The 22925-nt window shown below is 41.8% G+C and overlaps 1 protein-coding gene across 2 annotated transcripts in view; it reads left to right on the top strand.

Annotated features, from left to right (window-relative positions):
- LOC308555292 (broad substrate specificity ATP-binding cassette transporter ABCG2-like) overlaps positions 1-22925 on the top strand; it is a gene marked incomplete at its 5' end in the record, with an annotated part of 75216 nt that overhangs the window by 12209 nt on the left and 40082 nt on the right. Inside the window, 4 exons of one of the 2 annotated variants that reach the window (XM_081133352.1) lie at positions 16674-17007; positions 18319-18540; positions 22022-22081; positions 22688-22802. In XM_081133352.1, the coding sequence (XP_080989478.1) occupies positions 18338-18540; positions 22022-22081; positions 22688-22802 (378 nt within the window). Of the gene's footprint in view, positions 1-16673; positions 17008-18318; positions 18541-22021; positions 22082-22687; positions 22803-22925 lie in introns of those variants that run through there. The other variant, XM_081133353.1, reaches the window with a different exon arrangement.

The following is a 22925-nucleotide window of genomic DNA, read 5'->3' as shown; positions in this document are numbered from 1 at the left end:
GGCCTCATAAAAGAGTTTGGGAGTTTTCCCTCCTCTTGAATTTTCTGGAATAGCTTGAATAGAATAGGTGTTAATTATTCTTTGAATGTTTCGTAAAACTTGCCTGTAAATCCATCTGGTCTAGGACTTTTGTTTGCTGGGAGTTTTTTGATTACTGCTTCAATTTCATTAGTTGTTATCAGCCTATTCAGGTTTTCTGCCTCTTCCTGATTCAGCTTTGGAAGATTGTATGCTTCTAGGAATTTGTCCATTTCCCCCATGTTGTCCAGTTTGTTGACATATAGTTGCTCGTAGTATTTTCTTACAATCCTTTGTATTTCTGTTGGGTCAGTTGTTATATCTCCTCTTTCATTTCTGATTTAATTTATCTGGGTCCTCTCTCTTTGTTTCTTGGTGAGTCTGGCTAAAGGTGCATCAATCTTATTTACCTTTTCAAAGAACCAGGTCGTGGTTTCATTGATTTTTTGTATTTTTTTTTTAGTCTCTAGGTCATTAATTTCTGCTCTGATTTTTATTATTTCCTTCCTTCTGCTTCCTCGGGGCTTTGCTTGCTATTAGCATTCTAGTTCTTTTAGTTGTTGTGTTAAATGGTTAGTAGAGCTTTTTCTTGTTTCTTAGGGTAGTCCTGTAGTGCCATGAACTTTCCTCTCAAGACTGCTTTCCCATAGGTGTTGGGTTGTTGTCTGTTCATTTTTGTTTTTTTCCAGGAAATGTTTGATTCTTTCTTGATCTCATTGGTAACCCATTCATTGTTTAATAACATGCTATTTAGCCTCCATGTGTTTGCATATTTTTGACTTTTTTTTATAGTGGTTGATTTCTAGTTTCATGGCATTGTGATCTCATGGGGTAAGAGAAACAAAAGAAAAAATAAGCAAATGGGACTACATCAAACTAAAAAGCTTCTGCACAGCAAAAGAAAACAGCCTCAAAATACAAATGAACCCACGGTCTGGGAAAACATATATGCCAAGGATATATCTGATAAGGGGCTAATTTCCAAAGTGTACAAAGAACTCATACTACTCAACAAGAGGAAGACAAACAATCCAATTAAAAAGTGGGCAAAGGTCCTGAATAGACATTTCTCCAAAGAGGGCATACAAATGGCCAAGAGACACATGAGAAAATGCTCAACGATGCTAATCATCAGAGAGATGCAAATTAAAACCACAATGAGGTATCACTTCACACTTGTCAGAATGGCTCCATCAACAAATCAACAAAAGACACATGTTGGCGAGGGTGTGGAGAAAGGGGAGCCCTAGTATACTGCTGGTGGGAATGCAGACTGGTGCAGCCACTATGGAAAACAGTATGGAGATTCTTCAAAAAATTAAAAATGGAGCTGCCTTTTGACCCAGTGATCCCACTTCTAGGAATATATCCTGAGAATCCTGAAACAGTAATCAGAAAGAATATATGCACCCTATGTTCATAGCAGCACAGTTTACAATAGCTAAGATCTGGAAACAGCTCAAATGCCCATCAGTAGATGAGTGAATAAAAAAGCTGTGGGACATTTAAATCATGGATTACTATGCAGCTATGAAGAAGAAGGATCTCATACCGTTTGGGACAGTATGGAGGGACCTGGAGAGTATTATGCTAAGTGAAATAAGCCAGGCAGAAAAAGACAAACATCACATGATCTCACTTCTAGGTGGAATCTAAAGAACTTAATAAATCGATGAACAGAATAGATTCAATGACATGGGAGCATGGATCAGACTGACAAATCTCAGAGGGAAGGAGGGGATTGGGTGGGTGAGTGGGTAGAATTAACCAAAGAATTTATATGCATATATGCATAACCCAAGGGCACAGACAATGGTGTGGTGAGGGACTGGGGAGGGGGGCCGAAGTGGTCAATGGGGAGAAAAAGGGACATCTGTGATATTTTGAACAATATAAAAAAAAAGAAAAAAAAGAAGAAGAGGGACTTAAAATACCCAACAAGCCCTGGTGGGGTAGCTCTGTTGGTTAGAGCATCATCCCAATATGCCAAGGTTGAGGGCTTGATCTCCGGTCAGGGCACATACAAGAAACAACCAATGAATAAGTGGAACAACAAATCAAGTTTTCCTTCTCTCTCCCTTCTTCTCCCTCTCTAAAAAAAATAATCAATAAATTTAAAAAAAAAAAAAGCAAAATGAGGGTATCCTTGCTAGTTGTGATACCTGAAATGATGTAAGTCGGTTCACATATAGAATCCCATGTGTAGTCAAAGAACAACTGCTATCTTCCACAAACTTTAATACCCTTTGTTTCTGAGACAGCACTTGCTGCTTTCAAACTGCTGTAAAAGTTGTCTTGAGTCTTTCAGTAAAAGAGGCAACACTACATAGGACTTTTCCCCACCTGCTTTTGACAGATTGACTTCATGGATTTAAAACTCCCTTTTCTGGAGCTGATAAGGTGACAATGCTCCTTTGAAAAAAATGCAGGTGAGACCTATCCTGTAGGTCCTTTAAGAAAGTATAGACCAAACAGGCCCTGTGGGTAAGTAGTAGAACTCATTGATCAAGTGTTTGGTGACAACAGGCAATGGTTACTTGAAGTTATGTTAAAGTCTATTCTTATAGTAGGTTGAAAAGAAGTGATATAAAGGATGGGTGGTATAAAAGCCTGGTGAGGATATAGAGGCTTCTTCATTGACTATCAAATGAGGGAGCACCGCCAGTTGTACTTGAGGGCGAGGGGTGGAGATAGTATAGTTCTGCATGACTCACCCCATGTTGCAAGCCTCACTGGCCTGACCACATTGCTTAAACAGGAGGAAGACCAAGAGGAAAAGCCCCTTTCATAGATCTGTTCTGATCTTGCTGAGAACTTAATGCATTCAGTACCACCTGTGAGAAACAAACAGGCCTAGGGCAAGGGTTGAGGCCCTTCCTTCTCTAGCTGGAACTGGAGGATTTTATGCATTGGTTAAAGTGTGTTGGGAATTTGATGGCACTTAAAGTTGTTGAACCTGTCTAGAATGCCCCATTGGTACAGTCGAAATTTACTTTGGACGTGGAAACAAATCTTAAATTGGACAGTGGACTGATGCAAGCGTATGGGTGGACTCTTTAGAGCCAATATACTTAATGTAACTGAATTATTTCTGAATGCATTATAGTAAGAGTTGTTTAAAAAAATTTATCGTGCCTATTTGTAGTCATTTTCCTTTCCCACCCCCAAGCCCCAGACAAATCTAATTTCTGACTCTATAGCTTTGCCTTCTCTAGGAACTTCATTAAATAAAATCCTGCTTTCTTTTTGTCTGGTTTCTTTCACTTAACATGCTTTTGAGGTTCATCCATCTTGTAGCATAAAACATTCATTTTTATCCCAGAACAGTATTTTATTGTATGGATATACTAGATTTTATTTATCTATTCACCAGTTGATGTATATTTGTATTGCTTCCAATTTTTGGCTATTATGAATAAGGCTACTGCAAACATTTCTTACAGGCCTTTTTGTGAATATGTTATTATTCTCTTGGATAGATTCCTAGGAGTGAATTTGCTGAGTCATATGGTAAATTAATGTTTAACTTTTTAAGAAATTGCCAAACTGTTTTCCAAAGTAATTGTACCACTTTACATTCCCATCAGCAATGTATGAGGATTCCAGCTTCTCCACATCCTCTCACCAACTCTTGTATTTGTCTTTTTTATTATAGCTATTCTAGGTAGTGTGAAGTGGTATCTCATTGTGATTTTATTTTGTTAACATTTTTAAAAAATTGATTTTAGAGAGAGGAAGGGAGAGAGAGAGAAACATCAATCATTGCTTCCCACACATGCCCCAACTGGGGATTGAACCTGCAACCTGAGTATGTGCCCTGACCAGGAATCCAACCTGCCACCTTTTGGTGCATGGGACCAACCAACTGAGCCACACTGGCCAGGGCTCACTGTGATTTTAATCTGTACTTCCCTAATGATTAAAGATGTTGAACATCTTTTCATGAGGTTATCAATTATTCATGTATCTTTGGTGAAATATCTATTCAAATCTTTTGACCAGTTTTAAATGTTGTATTTATCTTCTTGGTATTGACTTGAAAGGGTTCTTTATGTATTCTGGATACAAATTGTTTCTCTATCCTATAAATTTTTAAAAACGCATGTGCAATATTTGCATTTTTAATTTTAATTCTAGAATGAAACCAAAATGTATCAATGTTATTTACTTATTGGGGGAAAAAGTTCATGCTGTAGATACAAATTGTTTATCAGGTATATGATTTGCAAATATTTTCTCTCAGTCTGTGGTTTATCTTTTCATTTTTAAAATAGTTACCATGTAGGATAACAATATTTATGTAATAAGTTTGTGGAGTCCTTGAAGCCTCTCTTTGGTAACCTAGGATTATCAGACTACAATCTGAAGCCCTCTACTAGTGAGCATTTCATTGGTGTTTGAGCAAGTCATCTTCAGCAGGATCGTAGACAGTGGAGTTGAAAGGGACCTTACAATTACATTACCAAATGCCCTTCCAACTTTGCAAATGAACTCCTGCCTATTTGAATGACTTACTTGCAATGCCTGTATGCAAGGCCTGATGGAGCACTGGAGGCCAGCCTTAGATTTGAGGACAAGCAAAAACATCAGGGGTCATGAGTTCAGTTAAGGCAGAAGCATAAAGTGAAAAAGTCAGTATTTCCTGATAAGATGAGGTTTTCTGGCTCATGATGTAGAAATTTAGGCATCAAAGAGAAGTAAGGAAGAACTCTGAACTCTGTAGAAACCACGCTTTAATAATAGAAATCCACGTCAATGCCTATGGTCTTAAATAATAACAAAGGAAAAAAACCTCATGGTGTTACATTGTATTATGTTTAATATATACAGGCCAACTTAACACACTTACCTCAAACCACCGAATGCCTCCTTTACATTTATGATTTATGTACGTTTCTTTTTGTATACACCTTTATACTTACCTCATTTAGTCATTTAACAATGAATTTATTGAGGAGGTATAATAAAAAGTACTGTCCTTAAAAAGTAATTTATACTCTTATAAGAAAGATACCAAAATAAGCAGTTCTATAATTATGGACTAAATACTATAACATGTTTTATAAGTAGGTATTTTTATAAGAATAAAAATAATACCATGACACCAAAAGTTGTTTCTTTGAAGGGATCAACAAAATTGACAAAGCTTTAGCTAGATTGACTAAGGAAAGAGAGAGAAGATTCAAATTACTAAAATTAGAAATGAAAGTGAAAACATTATTACTGATTTTTATAGAAATAAAAATTCTTACTGAAAAATGCTACGAACAATCATCTGTCAACAAACTGGATAACTTAGATAAGATGGACAAATTTCTAGAAACATACAGTCTGCCAGGACCAACTAAAAAAGAAATAGAAAATCTGAATAGACCTGAATAAATCTGAGTCAGTATTCAAAAACCTCCCAACAAAGTAAAGCAATGGTCAAAATGACTTCACAGGTAGATTCTACCAAATATTTAAAGAAGAACTAACATCAATCCTTCTCAGACTTTTCCAGAAAATTAAATGGGAGGGAATACTTCCTAACCCATTCTGTGAGGTCAGCATTCCCGATACCAAAGCTACAGACAGGCACTACAAAAAAAAGAAAATTATAGACCATTATCTTTTGTGAATATAGATACAAAAATGCTCAACATTATACTACAAATTGAATCCAGTAACGTACTAAAAGGACTACGCACCATGACCAGGTGGGACTTAACTCTGGAATGTGAGGATAGTTCAACATACAAAACCCAATCAACATATAAAAACACCACATTAATAGAACGAAGGGAAAAAACGACATGATGATCTCTGATGCAGAAAAAGTATTTCACAAAGTTCAATACCCATTCCTGATAAAAATTTTAAAAAGCCACACTGAATAAACTGGGAATAGAAGGAGACTTTCTCTACATGATAAAGGCCATATATGAAAACACACAGCTAACATAATACTCAATGGTGAAACACTAAAAGCTTTTCCCCTAAAATCAGGAGCGAGACAAAGATGCCTACTTTACCAATTCTATTCAACATGGTATTTTCTGGAAGTTCTAGCCAGAGCAACTAGGCAAGGAAATGAAGGCATCTAAATTGGAAAGGAGGAAGTAAAATTATCTATGAATGCTATGTCACAGATGACATGATCTTATATGTAGAAAACCCTAAGGATTCCCCCCCCCCCCCACACACAAAGGAAACCTGGTAGAGGTAATAAATGAATTCAACAAAGTTTCAGGATACAAAATCAACACACAAAAATCAGTTGCTTTTCTATACTTCAGCAAAGAAAATCTGAAAAAGAAATTAAGAAAACAATTTTAGTATGGTGATTACCAGAGGGAAATGGGGATGGGGGAGGTAGAAGAGGGTAAGGAGGGATAAATGGTGATAGAGACATGACTGGGGTGGTGAACACACTATACAATATACAGATTATGTATTATAGAATTGTATACCTTAAACCTATTTAATTTTATTAATCAATGTAACCCCAATAAAGTCAATAAAAAAGAAAACAATTTCATTTACAATAGCATAAAAAAGAATAGAATACTTAGGAATAAATTTAACCGAGCAGTGTAAATTTATACACTGAAAACTACAAAAAAAAAATTGCTGAAAGAAATTGAAGAAAGCATAAATAAATGAAAAGATATCCTGCATTCATAATTTGAAGATTTAATATTGTTAAGATGACAATGCTACCCAAAGCGATCTGTAGATTAAATGCAATCACTATAAAAATCCCAATGACATTTTTGAAGAAATAGGAAAACTTATTTTAAAAGTCATATAAATCTCAAGTGACCCTGAATAGCCAAAATAATCTTGAAAATAAAAGAAGAAAGTTGGAGGTTTCATACTTCCTGATTTCAAAACTTACTACAAAGCTACTGTAATAAAAACAGTGTGGTACTGGCATGAGGACAGACATATAGACAATCGATTACAATAGAGAGCCCATAAATAAACCCTTGCATATATGATGGTAAATTGATTTTCAAAATGGGTACCAAGATCTTTCAATGGAAAAAGGACAACCTTTTCAATAAATGGTGTTAGGAAACTATATCCACAAGCAAAAGAGTGAAATTGGACCCTTTCCTTACACCATAGACAGAAAACTAACTCAAAAATGGATCAAAGACCTAAGGCTAAGAGCTAAAACTATAACACTTTTGGAAGGAAACAGAAATATCATTATTACATTGGATTTAGCAATGATTTCTTGGATATGACAGTGTTACTTATTTTACAGGATGCTTTAACATCTTTGGCCCATGACCACTACGTGCCAATAGCAAGTCTCAGACATTCTGACCACCAGAAAGATTACTGAACATTTCCATTTATCCTCTGTGGGGGGCATGTACTGCCACTAGTTGAAACCACTGCAGGACTGAAGAAAGTGCTTCTATGTTGTTAACAGCATATTTTCAGACATAGGAAAGAAAACTTCATCTGGTAGGGTATCTTTTCTGCCTACTGTCCTGAACATAGCTGGTTAAATTGCTTAATTACCACTTTGGAAACTTCCCTTATTTAAAAATTCACTTTTTCATAAAAATAATACATCTCATTTTAAACAATTCAAACTATGCAGAAAAATTTTAAAGTGGGTAATAAAATTAACAATTCATGCCCTCACCAGTGTGGCTCATTTGGTTGAACATTGCCCCTATGTACCAAAAGGTTGCTGGTTCCATTCCTGGTCAGGACATATGGCCTGGTTTTGAGCTAGGTCTGTGGTGGGGTGTGTGGAAGGTAGCTGATTGATGTTCCACTATCACATCAATGTTTTTCTCCCTCTCCCTTCCTCTCTCTCCAAAAAAAATGAATAAAAAAATATTTTAAAAAATTCACATTTTGAGCTTCACTCTTAACAAAATCTCTCTTATTTAATTTGAGGCCATAATACATATTTGGACATTTAAAACACAGGAGCTTTAAATAGTTTCATTTTAAGTGGTATCAATTAAATTTCTGCTAGATTAGAGTGACTTACATGTCTTTCCAGCTCCTTTCACTTCCTCCTTAGATTTTATTATTTATAAACTTTTATGTTTATATTTATATTATGTTCTATAAACATAATTTCCACAGTGAATAGTATTATTTTCTACATAAATATACTTATACACATTACCAATCTTTTTACTTTTCTCCCCAAGTTATTTATTTGATCTTTCGGTTAATTAGCTGGGTTTTGTTGTTTATTGGTATTTTTCCAACTAGCGTTCATGGATGCTGCCTGCCCTGACTTCTTTTATGGTCAAGAATATATGCCATCACATGACACAGAGTATAGGGCACTTAGAGAAATAGTATGAACCACACCGCACAGAAGGGACAGGGACAGAGTCTTAGTTTACATCTGCAGGCCTAATGGCTGGACATGTGAGTAGACTCTCAGAAAAGGCAAACTACAATTCGTGGTCACTGGACAGGTGATACGTGGTTTGGGACCTGAATTAACATTCTTTGCATGATTGAAAACACAAGCCTATCATTTAAAGGCTATTGGGATGGGTAATTTCCCCAGGTGTCTGAGAGAAGCAAACACAGACTTTCCCAGGTGAGCATATCCTCAAGCAGTCCTCAAAGAATTCCTCCAGATACACAGCCAACAAAAAACTCACAATAAAAAAATGATAAGAACAGAAATCCAGCAAGCCATGGAGAATAGAACCAGAACCAGAAACACAAAGATTTCAGAGAGTATAATGATCAGAATTAAAATAAAAAGAATTCTACTTGAAATATTTTAAAATGTGAAAAATGGCAATGAAAACTTAAGCAAGAACTGGACACTCATCAAATGATTAGGCCAATTTGAAAAAGAGCAAAATATTACTTTTAGAAATAAACAAACCCTGATCATTGAAATTAAAAGTTCACATGGATAGAAGGTTAAATAGAATATTACTACAGCTGTGTAGAGAATTAGTGACCTAGAAGACATATCTGAGAAAATTATCCAAGATACAGCCACAGAGAGAGAGAGATGTGGAAATATGTAAAGAGGCTGAAGAGACATGGGGCAATAGAGGTAGGCCCTTCAGGCTGTATACAAGTCTTCCCGTTTCCTGTTGCTGGAGCAGCCCAGAGGTGACATCCCTAGTCAGAACTCACCAGCAAAATTTGTGGGTTTTTTTAGGATTAACATGATTTATTTCATTATCAGTCTTACAAACTACCGCAATTGGGCAAGATCAAGATAGTGACTTGAATCTCACAAACTTTTGTTGAGGAAGAATCAGATTTAGGAAGCCCTGTTACTGAGCAGAGAGCAGTGGAGGCACCCCAGGTTCATCCGGCAGGCGTTAAAGACCTTCCCAGATGCAACAGGTGAGACCTGCCACTTCACAGTCACAGGCCCACTCCAGTGGCTCTCAGTACCCACTGCTCTCCTTTGGGGAGGCACAGAGGCCTCTAGAGTTATGAGGGAGGCAAGATGGGCTGGGGGAGCGTCCCCACCCATCTGCTGTCTCTGCCTCAAAATCCCAGTCCCCGAAGCAGAGCCACACATCCTGAGGCAGCAGTGAACACCGTCTCCCACCACCTCCTTGCTGAGGCCGGCCCCATCCCTGCGCTGGGCTTCAAGCTGTGAGCTGGCCCCAGTCCCCTGCTCCATGCAGTTTTAGTTCCCTTTATCTGGCCAGACTCCTTACCACCACACCACCATTACCTGCATTCTTACCTGTTAGGGTTTCTTTCCTGGAGATATTTATCTTGGATTTGCAATTGCCTGGACTTTTCTTGTTTTTCTTCCTTTATTTTGATCCACTGTAGTTGAGGGGGATTTAGAAGGGTGAGCAGATTTATTTTACCTCTTCTTTCTAACTTTTTTAGCAGTTTTTACAGGAAATAATGGTGTCATTATTTCTTATATCAGCACTAATACAAACAGCCAAATGTAAGCATAAATTGTTTACTAGCTGTATGACCTGGGGCAAACTGCTTAATCTCACTATGCTTCAGTTTCATCATTTGCAAGACAGAGATTTTAATAGAACCCACTTAACAGCATTGTTGTGAAGATTAAATGAGGTTTTAAAAAAAACAAAACAAACCCATAAAACCAGAAGGCTCTTAGAATATTGCAGGTAGTAAGTACTCCATATTTACTAGATATCATTATTGGCATTGGGTAAAAATTAAGGTCACATGTTTTCTAAGGTTACATTATTAAAAGTCTTAATTCAACCTTGTGACATAGGGGTTATCACTGTTAATGTGAGGTAAGAAATTGAGGCACCCAAGGGTCAACTAGCAAAAACTGTATAGGTGAGATGAAACTTGGGTACATCTAGATTGGCTTATGGCTTTGTCACTCACAGGGTAATTAATGTATGTTTCTTGGTCTAATACTGGTTCTGGGTGAAGCTATAAGTGTTTGGCTTCATTGACATCAGCTAGTATAATACTAAGCATGACAGCCAGATGTGAAAAAATTCTAAGACGTATATAATGAATCAGAAGTCATTTAATGCTCATTACACTTTAACTTTAGTTGGTCCCATAAATAAACTCTTATTTCTACAGGCAGTAAAATGCTTATAGTAGTCAGTAATGTATCATATGAAAGAGGTAAGTCTTTCATGAAAACCTCCTCCATTTTTACAACATAGCAGATTCAGGGATGGGTGGATAGGTCCCTGAATTATATAAGATAAACTCACTTTTACTATTCAGTCAATATATATTTATCAAGTACCTTTTGTGTTAAGGCTCTGAGCAAGGCTATATTTAGGAAATACCCTGAGATATTATTACCCTCATAATTTTCAATAATGATACTACAAAGTTTTTAGCTTCTCGGGTTTGAGGTCTTGAAGTCAGCTCTTACCTTTAATGTTCTATCAGTTACTAGGTACTATATATAGTACTATATATTCTTCCTTTATAATTTTTTTGATGCCTCTTTCCTCATGAATTTTTCCACCATTGCTCTACCGCAGTCTATATTTTTCATTTCCAGACTGAACTCTGCCTCCCCACACCCTTCATCCATTCTGTATGTGAGCAGATTAATCTTTCTAAAAAGATTACTTGGGCAATGTCATCCCTCTACACTAAACTGTCAATAGTTTCTTCCTCTCAAGCAAGATAAGTCTAAACTCCTTGGTTTGGAATTCATGGCTGCCACAATTTGGTCCCAGATGATTCTCTCACATTTCTGTTCAAGAGTGCAACCTTTGAGTTGCTTCTTGGGGAATAGGTTTCATGAACAAATGTTCTATACATGTTCTGCAATGATGAAACCTACTTAATTAACTTGTTTCAATCTAGCATTTCCCCATCCTTTCCCCCTGTCTGCCCCTCCCTGCATAACACTTATTCTAGTTTGGAAGATAAAATAGTCCTTCCCTCATTGGATTATTTATTACAAGAGGTGATTGTTGAGGGACTCAGGAGGGGAGTTCCCAAGCAAACATGTCTAAACATGGTACAGGCACTTCAGCAGAGGGCGAATGAGGACCCCTCTGCCTTTCAAGAACCAGTTTTTCAGGTGTACAGGGAACACGCTGATATAGATCCTCAAGTGGCTGAAAATATTTTCATGATAATTGGACTTTTATTAGCTAGAGTTTTCCAGACATTAGCGAAAAAATGTAGGCAGTAGATGGGGCATTCCGAATGAATCCCTTGCAATTGGTTGATATTGCTTACAAGAGTTACATCAAAAGGGAAATGAAAAAAACCCAAGTGGCCACCATCTTTTGTAGAAGAGGCCAATAGCCAAAGGCAGAGAGGGCCAAAGGAAACGAAAAGAAGGCCACCTCTGTCCCCTGATCAATGTGCACACTGCGAAAGCAAGGGCCACTGGAAGAATGAATCCCCAAAGAGGGAAGACAATCGGGGAGAGAAATGCAAAGGACAAAGAGCGCCCACGGTCATGCTAAAGGGCTCATGGGGCCCGGAGGCTCAGACCCTCCAGAGGCCTGTCTCCACTCTCCCCCAGGGCCTTGAATGGAGAAGCAAAAAGTGGGCCTTTTGATTGATACAAGGGCCACCTACTCCATCCTCAACAGCCCTCTAACCAATCTTCATTCCAGCGACAGTGATGGGATTCTCTAAAACTCTGGAGCAGCAGCCCTTTTTGGAGCCATTAGAATGTACGATTGGCGATGCCCAGCTAACTCATAAGTTTCTATATGCCCCCGGATGTCCCATTTCTCTCCTAGGATGAGATTTGCTTTCTGAGCTGGGGGCTCAGATCATCTTCCTCCCAGAGGAGCAACATGCCGGGCAGTTTTCTTGTACAAGATCAAGGTAAGCCTGAACCAGCCCCATTCCCAGCTGAAATAGAGGCCCAGGCACAGCCATCGGGATGGGCTCAAGGGGAACCAGGAAGAGCCAAATGGGCTTTGCCGGTCAGGATTGACGTAACACCAGGGGCAAAGATTCCCCTCAGCAAGCAGTATCCCTTGAAAAAGGAAGCCTTGGAAGAAATCTGGCTACTGATTAAAAAATTCCTCAAATCTGGTCTAATTTCACCATGCTGGTCCCCATATAACACTCCCATACTGCTAGTAAAGAAACCCCAAATGGGAATACTGGTTTGTCTAGGACCTGTGGAGGCTATAAGTGAAATCACTCAGGATATACATCTTACTGTGGCCAATTCTTACACTCTATTTAATGGGATACCTGGAGACAGTGAATGGTACTCTGTCCTGGACCTCGAAGGTACTTTCTTCTGAGTGCCGGTTGACCTGGCTTCACAGCTGCTTTTCACCTTTGAACGGCAAGACCCGTAGTCTTGACTCTGGTTAAGACTCAGTACTGTTGGACAGTCCTTCCCCAGGGGTTCAAGAACACCCCTACCATTTTCAGGGAGACACTAAGCAAAGACCTGAAAGAGCTGCAGTTTCAGAAGGGCATCCTGCTACAATACGTGGATGACCTCCTGATCACAGGACCCATATGTGAGGACTGTCTGGAAAACACTATTGACACCGTCAATCACCTGGCAAGCTTTGGCTATACGGTCTTGGCTCCAAAAGCTCAGATTTGCAAGCAGACTTTCTCCTGGAGCCTGGCAAAAGGAGTTTAATAGGGGACCATAAGGACACTATCATTCAGATGCAGCCCCCAAAGACCAGGAGGCAGCCGAGAGGATTTGGGGGAATAGCTGGGCACTGCCGCATTTGGGTCCCTAGCTTTGGACTCATAGCAAGACCCCATATGAGGCTCTAAAGGGGCCAGAGGACAGTCCCCTGGACTGGCATAAGGAATGTGAATGGGCCTTTGAGACCTTAAAGGCTGGTCTGGCAACGGCACCTGCTTTGGGTCTCCCAAATCTGCTGAAACCTTTTCTTCTGTTTAGGCAGGAGAGGAAAGAAATTGGACTTGGGGTTCTCACTCAGACTCTGGGGGGCCACCCACTGCCTGTTGCATACTTTTCTGTGAAATTAGATCATACAGTTCAGGGTTGGCCAGCATGCCTAAGAGCAGTGGCGGCCACCTGTGAGCTTATACAAGCAGGGAAGTTTTCTCTTGGCCAACCGATCACTCTTTCAGTGCCTCATCAAGCCCTGGGCCTACTGGAACAATGAGGAAGCTGCTGGCTGACCACAGGATGGATGGGGAAACACCAGGCGGTACTCTTGGACAATCCCAATGCCACTGTTAAAATTGTAAGGATTCTTAACCCTGCTACACTGCTCCCTGAACCTGATGGCACTTGCCTGTCTCATGACTGTGTCGAGGTCATAGACGAGGTCATGCTAGCTGGTCCGATCTTCAGGACTTCCCACTAGAAGGGGCTGATTGGACTTTATATGTAGACAGGAGCAGTTAGGTAGATCAGGGAAAGAGGAAAGCAGGGCAGATAGCCACATTGGACGAAACTATAGAGGCTGAGGCATTGGCTCCAAGGACTTCAGCACAGAAGGCTGAATTAATTGCTCTTACCAGAGCATTAGAATTAATAAAGGGAAAGTGTGCAAGCATTTATACAGACTCCAAATACACCTTTCTAGTTTTACATGCCCCATGGACATGTAAGGAGAGAGAGCTATTGATTGCCAGCAAAAAGGACATCAATTTTGTACCAGAAATCCTGGACTTATTACAAGCCATCCTAAACCCTGCCCAGGTGGCTGTAATTCATTGCCCAGGGCATGAAGAGGAAAATACAGAGATAGAAAAGGAAATAGGATTGCTGACAAAATGGCAAAGGATGTGGCTAAGGGTGAACATTTGTTACCATTAATGCCTGCCCTAGACTTGACCCTGTTTCACCCAGAATACTTTGGTGTTTCAGATCAGGGACGGGCAGAGAAATGGAAGTTTAAAGAAACCAAAAACAGCTAGAAAATAAATAAACATAGAATTGTCCTCCTTCCTGAATGACTGATAGAACTCATTTTAAAATGTATTTATGAGGCCACTCACTATGGAAGGGACACTGTCTTCCTACATCTATCCCTCGGTGACAGGCCCCAGAATTTCTTGGGTGATCCTTCAGGTAACAGCCAAATGCCCCACATGTCAGGAGGAACAATTCTAAGACAGATAGATCCTCATTGGAGGAAGGAGAGGAAGCAGTGCCAGGGCCAAATCCCCACTCAAAGATTGGCAGATGGACTTCACCCAAATGCCGAAGTCTAGGGGGCTGAAAATATTTGCTTGTTTTTGTTGACTCATTTCAGGCTGGGTAGAGGCAAACCCCACTCAGACAGAGAGGGCTTCTGACCAGTCAAGGCCCTTTTAAAGGACATAATCTCTTGATTTGGACTCCCCAGTAGCTTACAGGGTGATAGTGGACGGGCTTTTGTTTCTGAGATCACTCAAAAGGTCAGCAAGTTTCTTGGCATAACCTGGAAGCTATATACAGCCTGGAAACCACAGGCCTCAGGGAAGACTGAGAAAATGAAGCACACCCTAAAGGAGAATATACCCAAATTGTGTCAGGAGACTCATCTGCATTGGGATCAGGTGTTGCCAATTGCCCTGCTCAGGATTAGAGTAGCTCCCTGAAGCAGGATTGGTTTGAGTCCCTATGAAATAATATATGGGCAACCCTTTCAGGCTGCTATATAGGAACAGGAGATATATATGTAGGTCATGATGCTAAAATTAAGAATTATACGCAGCATTTAATCAAACACTGACTGTAATTAATGATTTGGCATATGCTAGGGATTTTTCTGTCACAGGTCCATTACAAGCCGAAGACAGAGTTTTATTCAAAACATGGAAAACTGGATCGCCAGACAATCAACTGGGCCCTGGGACATGCTTCTCACCACTCTGAAGCTGGCAGGGGTAAAGCCCTTGATCCATCCCACCAGAGTGAAGAGGGTGCCAGAAGGGGAAGAATGGGTGACCGAACACAAGGAACACCTCAAGGTTGTCTTTCAAAGGCAGCTTTCGTCATAATCGTGCTCTTGACCACTGCTGGTCTGGCTGGAGGTGAACTGATTCCGTTCAGAAGAGATGAAAATATTTGGGTGTATTTATCCATCCAATATATTTTTTTATCCTCAATAGAGGATATTTTTCCATTGCTTTTCAGAGAGAGTGGAACAGAGAGAGAGAGAGGGAGGGAGGGGGAGAGAGAGAGAGAGAGAGAGGGGGAGAGAGAGAGAGAGGGAGAGAGAGAGAGAAACATAGTGTGAGAGAGACACGTTGACTGGTAGCCTCCAGCACCCACCAGACCAGACCAGGCCTGGGATCTAGCCCTCAAAGGAGCCGTGTGCCCTTGGCCCCAATCAAACCCGGGACCATCCAGTCTGCGGGCCAAAGCCCAGCCACGGAGCCAGGTCGCTAGGGCCGGATATTATAATTTTTGTTTGTAAATGCAAACCTGAAACTATCTAGATGCAAGCACTAATTTCCGGGAGTAGATACAGCAGGTGGATTTTGGCACAGCCACACGCACTCATAAAGCCTGATACCAGCGCTTGTCCTGAATCTTGCAAATCCCTTTCCAACTTTTCCATAAGATCAGTGACTTGCAAAGAAGTGTTTATTACAGGACTATAAAGAGTACATTTAAACTGTTTCCAGTAATATTTACACTCAAAAAGTTTTCTTTCCACCCCCCCCCCATCCACCCCCCCATCCCCGCCGTCTCCCGCCTCGTAGATTTCGCTCCTGTTTTCCTGGGCCTGGGGCGCAGGAACCTAATTTCTGAGAAGCGCATTAAACAGAGGCCGCCACTGGCTCTGGACCGGCACCAGGAGAACAGCCTTGGCGCCAGCGACCCCCGGTGCTTGGGCGCGGGCCACCTGCGGTGACCAAATCCACCCAGGGCGGACGAGGTGTTGGTGAGCTGGGGTGCAGTCCTGTGATTACAGGGCTCGTCCCCAAATGTCCGTTTCCTACGAGCCCTGAACAGAGTTTTCGGCTTGCCCCTGAGTGTTGCGTGACCCGGACCCACGGGGGGTGGCGGCGGATCCCGCGCGGAGCTCGGTGCTCACTCGACCAGGGACCGGGGCTCGCTCGTAGCTTCTGGCGGCCAGGGGGCGGCGCCACGCCTCCCGCCCTCCCGCGGGCGCGGACCCCGAGCGGGACCCGGGGGAGGGGCCGCCCCGCGTCTCTCCGCCCCGGGCCGGGCCGTGCGTTATAAAGCCGCGTCCCGCGCAGCGCGCTCTCTTGCCGCCCCGCTAGCGGACCGCTGCCCATCGCCGCGACCCTGACGGCGACCGCGACCGCCACCCCGGGCCGGCCCCTCGCCGGGTGTCCCCACACGCGTGAGCGCTGGGCCCGCGGGGAGCGCGCGGCGCGTTTGGCGGGCTGTCCGCGGGGCCGTGGGCGTTGGTGCCGGGACGCCGCCTCCTGCGGGCTTTTCGGTCCCGAGTCCCCGGTTACAGACCGAGTCCCGAGCGCGCAGGAGGGAAGGGGGAGCCCAGGATCCTCCCGCAGAGACTGGGAGACGCAGGAAGGAGGCCCCTGGACAGGAGCCGGGAGATTTGGAGAAGCTTCTTCACGTCGGAAAGCACAGTACAAATGCTTGTGAAGTAGGACCTGCTTCCTTAGGTAGGTGGGGAAGGGCTGGCGGACTCACCTCCGCGCTCATAGGGCTGATTTTAGTGTCTGCCGCCGACCACATGGACCTGAGACCCGAGCCCTTGACCTGCTGAGTGAGTGGTGACTGCCCTTTGGGACGCCTGTGGCTTGGACGGTCGGTGGGTGTTGGGAGTACATTTGGTAGAAAATAGAAAACTGTTCAGCTGAGATGACTAGGTTCTAGTTAGTTCCTCCGAGTTTAATTTGATACTGAATATGAAAGACTTAGCACAATACCCTCCAGAGATCCATCCAAGTTGTTGCAGATGGAAAGGTTTCGTTCTTTTTTATTGCTGAGTAATATTCCCTTGTATACATGGACCTCCTCCCTCTCTTCCCCCCTCCTCCACCTCACCGTCCTCCCCCTCCTCCTCCTTTTTATTGATTTTAGCCTAGCTGGTTTGGCTTAGTGGTTAGAGCATTGGCCTGTGGACTAAAGAGTCGTAGGTTTGATTCTGGCCAAGGGCATGTACTTCGGTTGCAGGCTTGAACCCGGGGCAGTGCAGGAGGCAACCCATTGATGTTTCTCTCTCTTTCTCTCCCTTCCACTCTTTCTGTAAAGCAATGGAAAAAATGTCCTTGGGTGAGAATTTTTAAAAAATTGACTTTAGAGGGAGAGGAAGGGGGAGAGAGAGAGAAACATCGACTTGCTGTTCAATTTATTTATTTAAAAAGATTTTTTTATTGATTTTTAGAGAGAGAGAGGAAAGGAGAGGGAGAGAGAGAAACATCGATGTGAGCTCCTGCCTCCAGCAGCCCCCAGCTGGAGATTAAGCTGGAAACCCTGGCATGTGCCCTGACCAGAATCGAACTGGCACCTTTCCCTGCACAGGAGGGCACCCAAGCAACTGAGCCACACTGTCCAGGGCTGTTCTGCTTATTTATGCATTCATTGGCACTCTTTTAAGATTTAGATATCTATCTTTTTACTGTTTTAATTGAGATATAATTGACATATAACAGTTTCAGGAGTACAACATGATTCAAAGATTGTATATATTGTGAAATGGTCACCACAACAAGTCTAGTTAACGTCCATCACCACACAGTTATGTTTTTCTTTTCTCATGCTGAGAACTTTAAAAATCACTTAGCCACTTTCAAGCAGATAATACAGTGTTGTTAACTATACTTACCATGCTGCAAACTACATCCGCAGGACTTATTTCTTTTATAACTGGAAGATTGTAACAAAACAGACTTGGTTTAAGTATATTATTACTTAGTGTTTACAGTCTCATTTTCTGGACTATCAACTTGCTGTTGCTTTTCCCTCTACAGAAAGGCAGAAGCTCTCCAGATGTCTTCCAGTAATGACCAAGTTTTTATCCAAATGTCACAAACACACACCAATGGCCTCCCCGGGATGACTCCCAAAGACCAGAAGACGTTTACTGAGGGAGCTGTGTTAAGTTTTCATAACATCTGCTATCGAGTGAAAGTGAAGAGTGGCTCTCTACTTAGTCGGAAAACAGTTGAGAAAGAAGTACTGATGAATGTCAAGTATGTGCATGAACTTTTGTTTAAGTAGCTTTATTGACAGCAGTGAACTTCACAGGTGTTGCTATTCCAAGTACAGGTGCATGGACATTTGTGTACATGTCTGTACAGACACATACACACATATTTTCATTTGTTTTCCTCAACTGTGAGTGCAATGGTTGGATCACATGTTAAATATGAGCTTAATTTTTAAAAGAATGGCCAAACTGTTTTTAAAGTGGTTGTATCATGTGCATCAACATTTGTTTGAGAAACTGAATAATTAATGTGTCACTTAGTTTTTCCTGGGCTAAGCCTTCTGGTTTAGTGGAAAGAGGCCTGGTTGTGTGATTTACAACTTCCCAACTGTGGGGATAGAATTGAGCTTCATTATTCTAGTCTATGAACTATAAGATCACTCACTGTACTTCATGAGCCAGACACGTTAGGTATTATGCACTTATATCCTTTATGTTCTAAATGCAGAGTCAGGGGGTTGAAAAGACAATATATTGTGAAAGTCCTTTGGTTTTCTAAAAGACTTGTTTTAAATGAGTGGCTTGTTTATATAGTTGTTTATCATCTGTAACAATTTACCTAATGCTTCCCCACATTATACAGACAGACAGAAACTAAATATAAGAAAACACTATTTTAGCTTAAGTTATGGAGTGGAAGTCCAACGTGAGAGAATTCAGGATCCAAATCAATACAAAACTGTGATTTTCATTCTCTTTTTCCATTTCTTTTCTTTTCTTTTTTTTTTTAAATATATCTTTATTGATTTCAGAGAGAGGAAAGGAGAGGGAGAGAGAGACATAGAAACATCAATGATGAGAGAGTCATTGATCAGCTGCAGCCCGCAACCTGGGCATCGAACCTGACCGGGAATCGAACCCTGATCGCCTGGATCCTAGGTCAGCGCTCAACCGCTGAGCCACACCCGGCCAGACCTCTCTTTTCATTTCATTCTCCTCTTTCATCACTTGGTGCTGGAGTGGGCAGTAGAGCGAGGAGGGAAATGAGACTAGAATCTACTTGGGACCACATATCTCTATTCTTTCACAGATGACAGCCATTAGGATTGTTCATGTTCTTCTGATTTCTAGAGAAGTGAGCCTGATTCTTCCTCTATGTGTAGTGGGGAGTGCGTCTAGGTTTTTCAGATATTATGGCCTATGTGTTTAATTTGTTTGTTTGATAGGGGAAATTATTATTCCTGGATACAACAAGCACTTTTTCTAGCTCTGTGAGCCTGGAGGAGTGGTTGTAAGAGCTCTTGGGCCAGGTATGGCCTCTAACCTGTATAGAATCAGATGCTTCTCAAGTGTTCTTCCGCCCCCCCCCCATATGTTTTTTTTATTTCAGAGAGAGGAAGGGAGATGGAGAGAGAGATAGAAACATCAGTGAAGAGAGAGTCACCATTGATCAGCTGCCTCCTGCACTCCCCCTTGATCCCGGGGATCAAGTCTGCAACCCAGGAATGGGCCCAGATCAGGAACTGAACCGTGATGTCTTGGATCATAGTTGATGCTCAACCACTGAGCCACGCCAACCAGGCTCTCAGTGTTCTCAGTGTTCTTGATGTGTTCTATGCGCTTGTGGTCTTTTCTGTCAGTAGCAGCCAACTGCTCCCAAAAGTTTAGGAAATGACAAATCGGGGAGAAAATTTTTGCATGTAGGTAGAGAAGAAAGGACAGGGACCTAGTATTGATTGGGTGGTGGTGAGATCAGGGTCTGTGTAGAATTGGATAGAACTTTCTTCAGGCAGCAACACATACAGTCATGCCTAGTTCCTTGTTGCTTTCTGGTATTGGTTAAGAAACCCTGACCAGGAAAGTAAGGAGAGGAAGGTAGGCACAAAGCTTTTATCTTTTGCTACATGCCTAGATAGAAGTGCCTGACCTTTCTGAAAGCTGACAAGTTTTTTGTGGAACATTACAGTCAAGAAAATGCTGATCACTTCAGATTTTGTGTTAAGTGGAAGGTAACAAATAATTTGAATATGTGCAGGTTGGATGGATTTCAACTGCATACTGGGTGAGTTTTCATTTACCTTGCTTATGTTTCAGTAGATTAGTAACTCAGGACACTAAAAGTGTCATCTGCTCAAGGCTTCATATGTTTTTCTATGATTCATTAGAACATATTCCTGCAATAGATGAATTCTTTACTTGCATTCCTGGGTTTATAAAAATGGGGTCAATATTTTTTTCTTTAATTACAGTGGACATATACTATTATATTAGTTTCAGGTGTACAACATGGTGATTAGACATGTATGCCTGTTACTGAGTGCTCACCCCAATAAGTCTCATAGGACTCCCGGGCTGAAGCACTGTGTACAGACACTGCACTGTGAAGTTTGTCACTCACCACAGCTGTATAATCCGAGTAGTTGCCCCCGTGAAAGTCATTGTCTGGGAATGAATAGCCTTCTGCTCTGCACCTTCCAGGGGAATGGGTCCTGTGTCCTCTGGGGAGTAAAGTTGGATTTACCTCCCAATTCCACAGAGATGGGCGTGGACGCCGGGGTTTCCAAGGGGCTTCCTCAGGCCTCCATTGCATCAGGCCCCTGTGGCTGCGGTGGGCCACCCTTTCCTCTCCTTACTCCAGCGCATTCTCCTAACCATTCTAGCAGTTGCCTTCGGGGTGAAATTCAAATTCATGTTTGCATTCTTCCTGAGTCTCAGCACAGTCAACTCTGCCTTAATTTTTTCCTACCTTCCTCCTCTATCTGAATATTCTCTACCCACCGTCATCTACGGAATTTGTTTGGAACATGCAGTGTCCACGCCCTGTGTGTACGTCCCTAAAGGTCATCCCCAATAGAAAGTGGCGTCTCCCCCTACGAAACAGAATTTTCCAGGGCATATGTTTTACTTTTACAACTGGAGTAAGAATTTTGTCAGCATTAGGAACTGGTGAGGTTTTCTTTTTAATGCCCAAGGTGCTTTTTTTCAGTCATTGAATTTCTACTTCAGATGTATTGTTCCTTGGTCTGACTAGATTGAGTGGTGAGAGCACTAATGCTGGTGGCTCTAGAAGCCCGTCGACTGCCTCATTATCTAGAACTTGACTGGGCGGCAGATCAGGCGGCCTGAAGTAATTCTCAGCAATCGCTACTCAAGACCTGCGGTGCACTTTACATTATGTCAGAGAAGTAAGGGTAACAGATGTTTCAGGAGAATCTTTTACTTCAGGGAACCTTGAAAGTTTGTGTGCCCTTTTCCAAAAAGTGTAAGTGGTTTAGAAAATAATGGAAAGGAATTTAGAGAGACCTGAGCCATTTTTCCTATAGGTGCTGACTAGTGATGACATCCTTTGTGTACTAGACTTGTATTAATTGACATTTTGGTTTCTCTCTTCCTTTAAAAGTTGTTTTGTGCTTATTTCCTGTCTAATTTCTTCAACTTGCATTGAGTGTACTAAATGCAGACCCTAAATGTTTAGAACTGGTTTTAACCAGAACCAGTAAACCGGCCTGTTTCTGCATTTGCAGTGGGATCATGAGACCCGGCCTCAACGCCATTCTGGGACCCACAGGGGGAGGCAAATCTTCGTGAGTATAACAGAGAATCAGTAAGCTTTCCCCTTGCAGTTTAATGTGCTTTCAAAGCTGGCTTTTACCGGGGCAGGTAGTAGTTGAGTCTTTGCTGCATGTCTGGCCTGGGCCTAGGCGCTATGGATCACATGCAGCCATCCAGCCGTGGTTCTGCCCTGAGGAGCAGGGAGTCCTGTTAGGTGAGCTTTACTACCAGGATGTGATCGGTGATTGACATACAGCTGTCAGCTATGATTTGAGCTAATGGGGAGGAAATTGAAGGGGATGACAGTGAAAGTGGGAGATGGAGCAGAGTAATCATGGAGTGAGCCTCAGTAAAGGAGCACATTGCCTGTGTTGTGATCCCAGAGGTCAGGCAGAGTGGAGGGCTGTTTGTGAGTTCTGCACTGGATCAGCCAACAGTGCTGTGTTTTCACATTTTGGGGCTTTACTGTAGCACAGAGTAAAAAAAGGAACTTGGGGATTAAAAAAATACGTAATTATAGTTGAACCATAGAATTCCTTGATCAGCTAATTTTCTAACTTGAACAGAATTTGTACTCAGAGTGGCTGAGAGATATAACCTGAGTTGGAGAAAAACACACCATATATGTCCTTTTACAGGTTGTTAGATATCTTAGCTGCAAGGAAAGATCCACAGGGATTATCTGGAGATGTTTTGATAAACGGAGCCCCTCGACCTGCCAATTTCAAATGTAACTCAGGTTATGTGGTACAAGTAAGTATTGGTCCATTTCCATTTTAGATTTCTCCTCCTTTCTGTGGGCAAGTGCCTTGCTGGAGTTCAGTTTGGTTTCCATTGATTACATGACATGAGCCTAGAATCAGCTTTTTTTAAAAT

This window comes from Miniopterus schreibersii (assembly GCF_964146895.1).
Source record: "Miniopterus schreibersii genome assembly, chromosome: 1".
In the NCBI taxonomy this organism is placed as follows: domain Eukaryota; kingdom Metazoa; phylum Chordata; class Mammalia; order Chiroptera; family Miniopteridae; genus Miniopterus; species Miniopterus schreibersii.
This window is presented reverse-complemented; position numbering and strand designations above follow the sequence as displayed.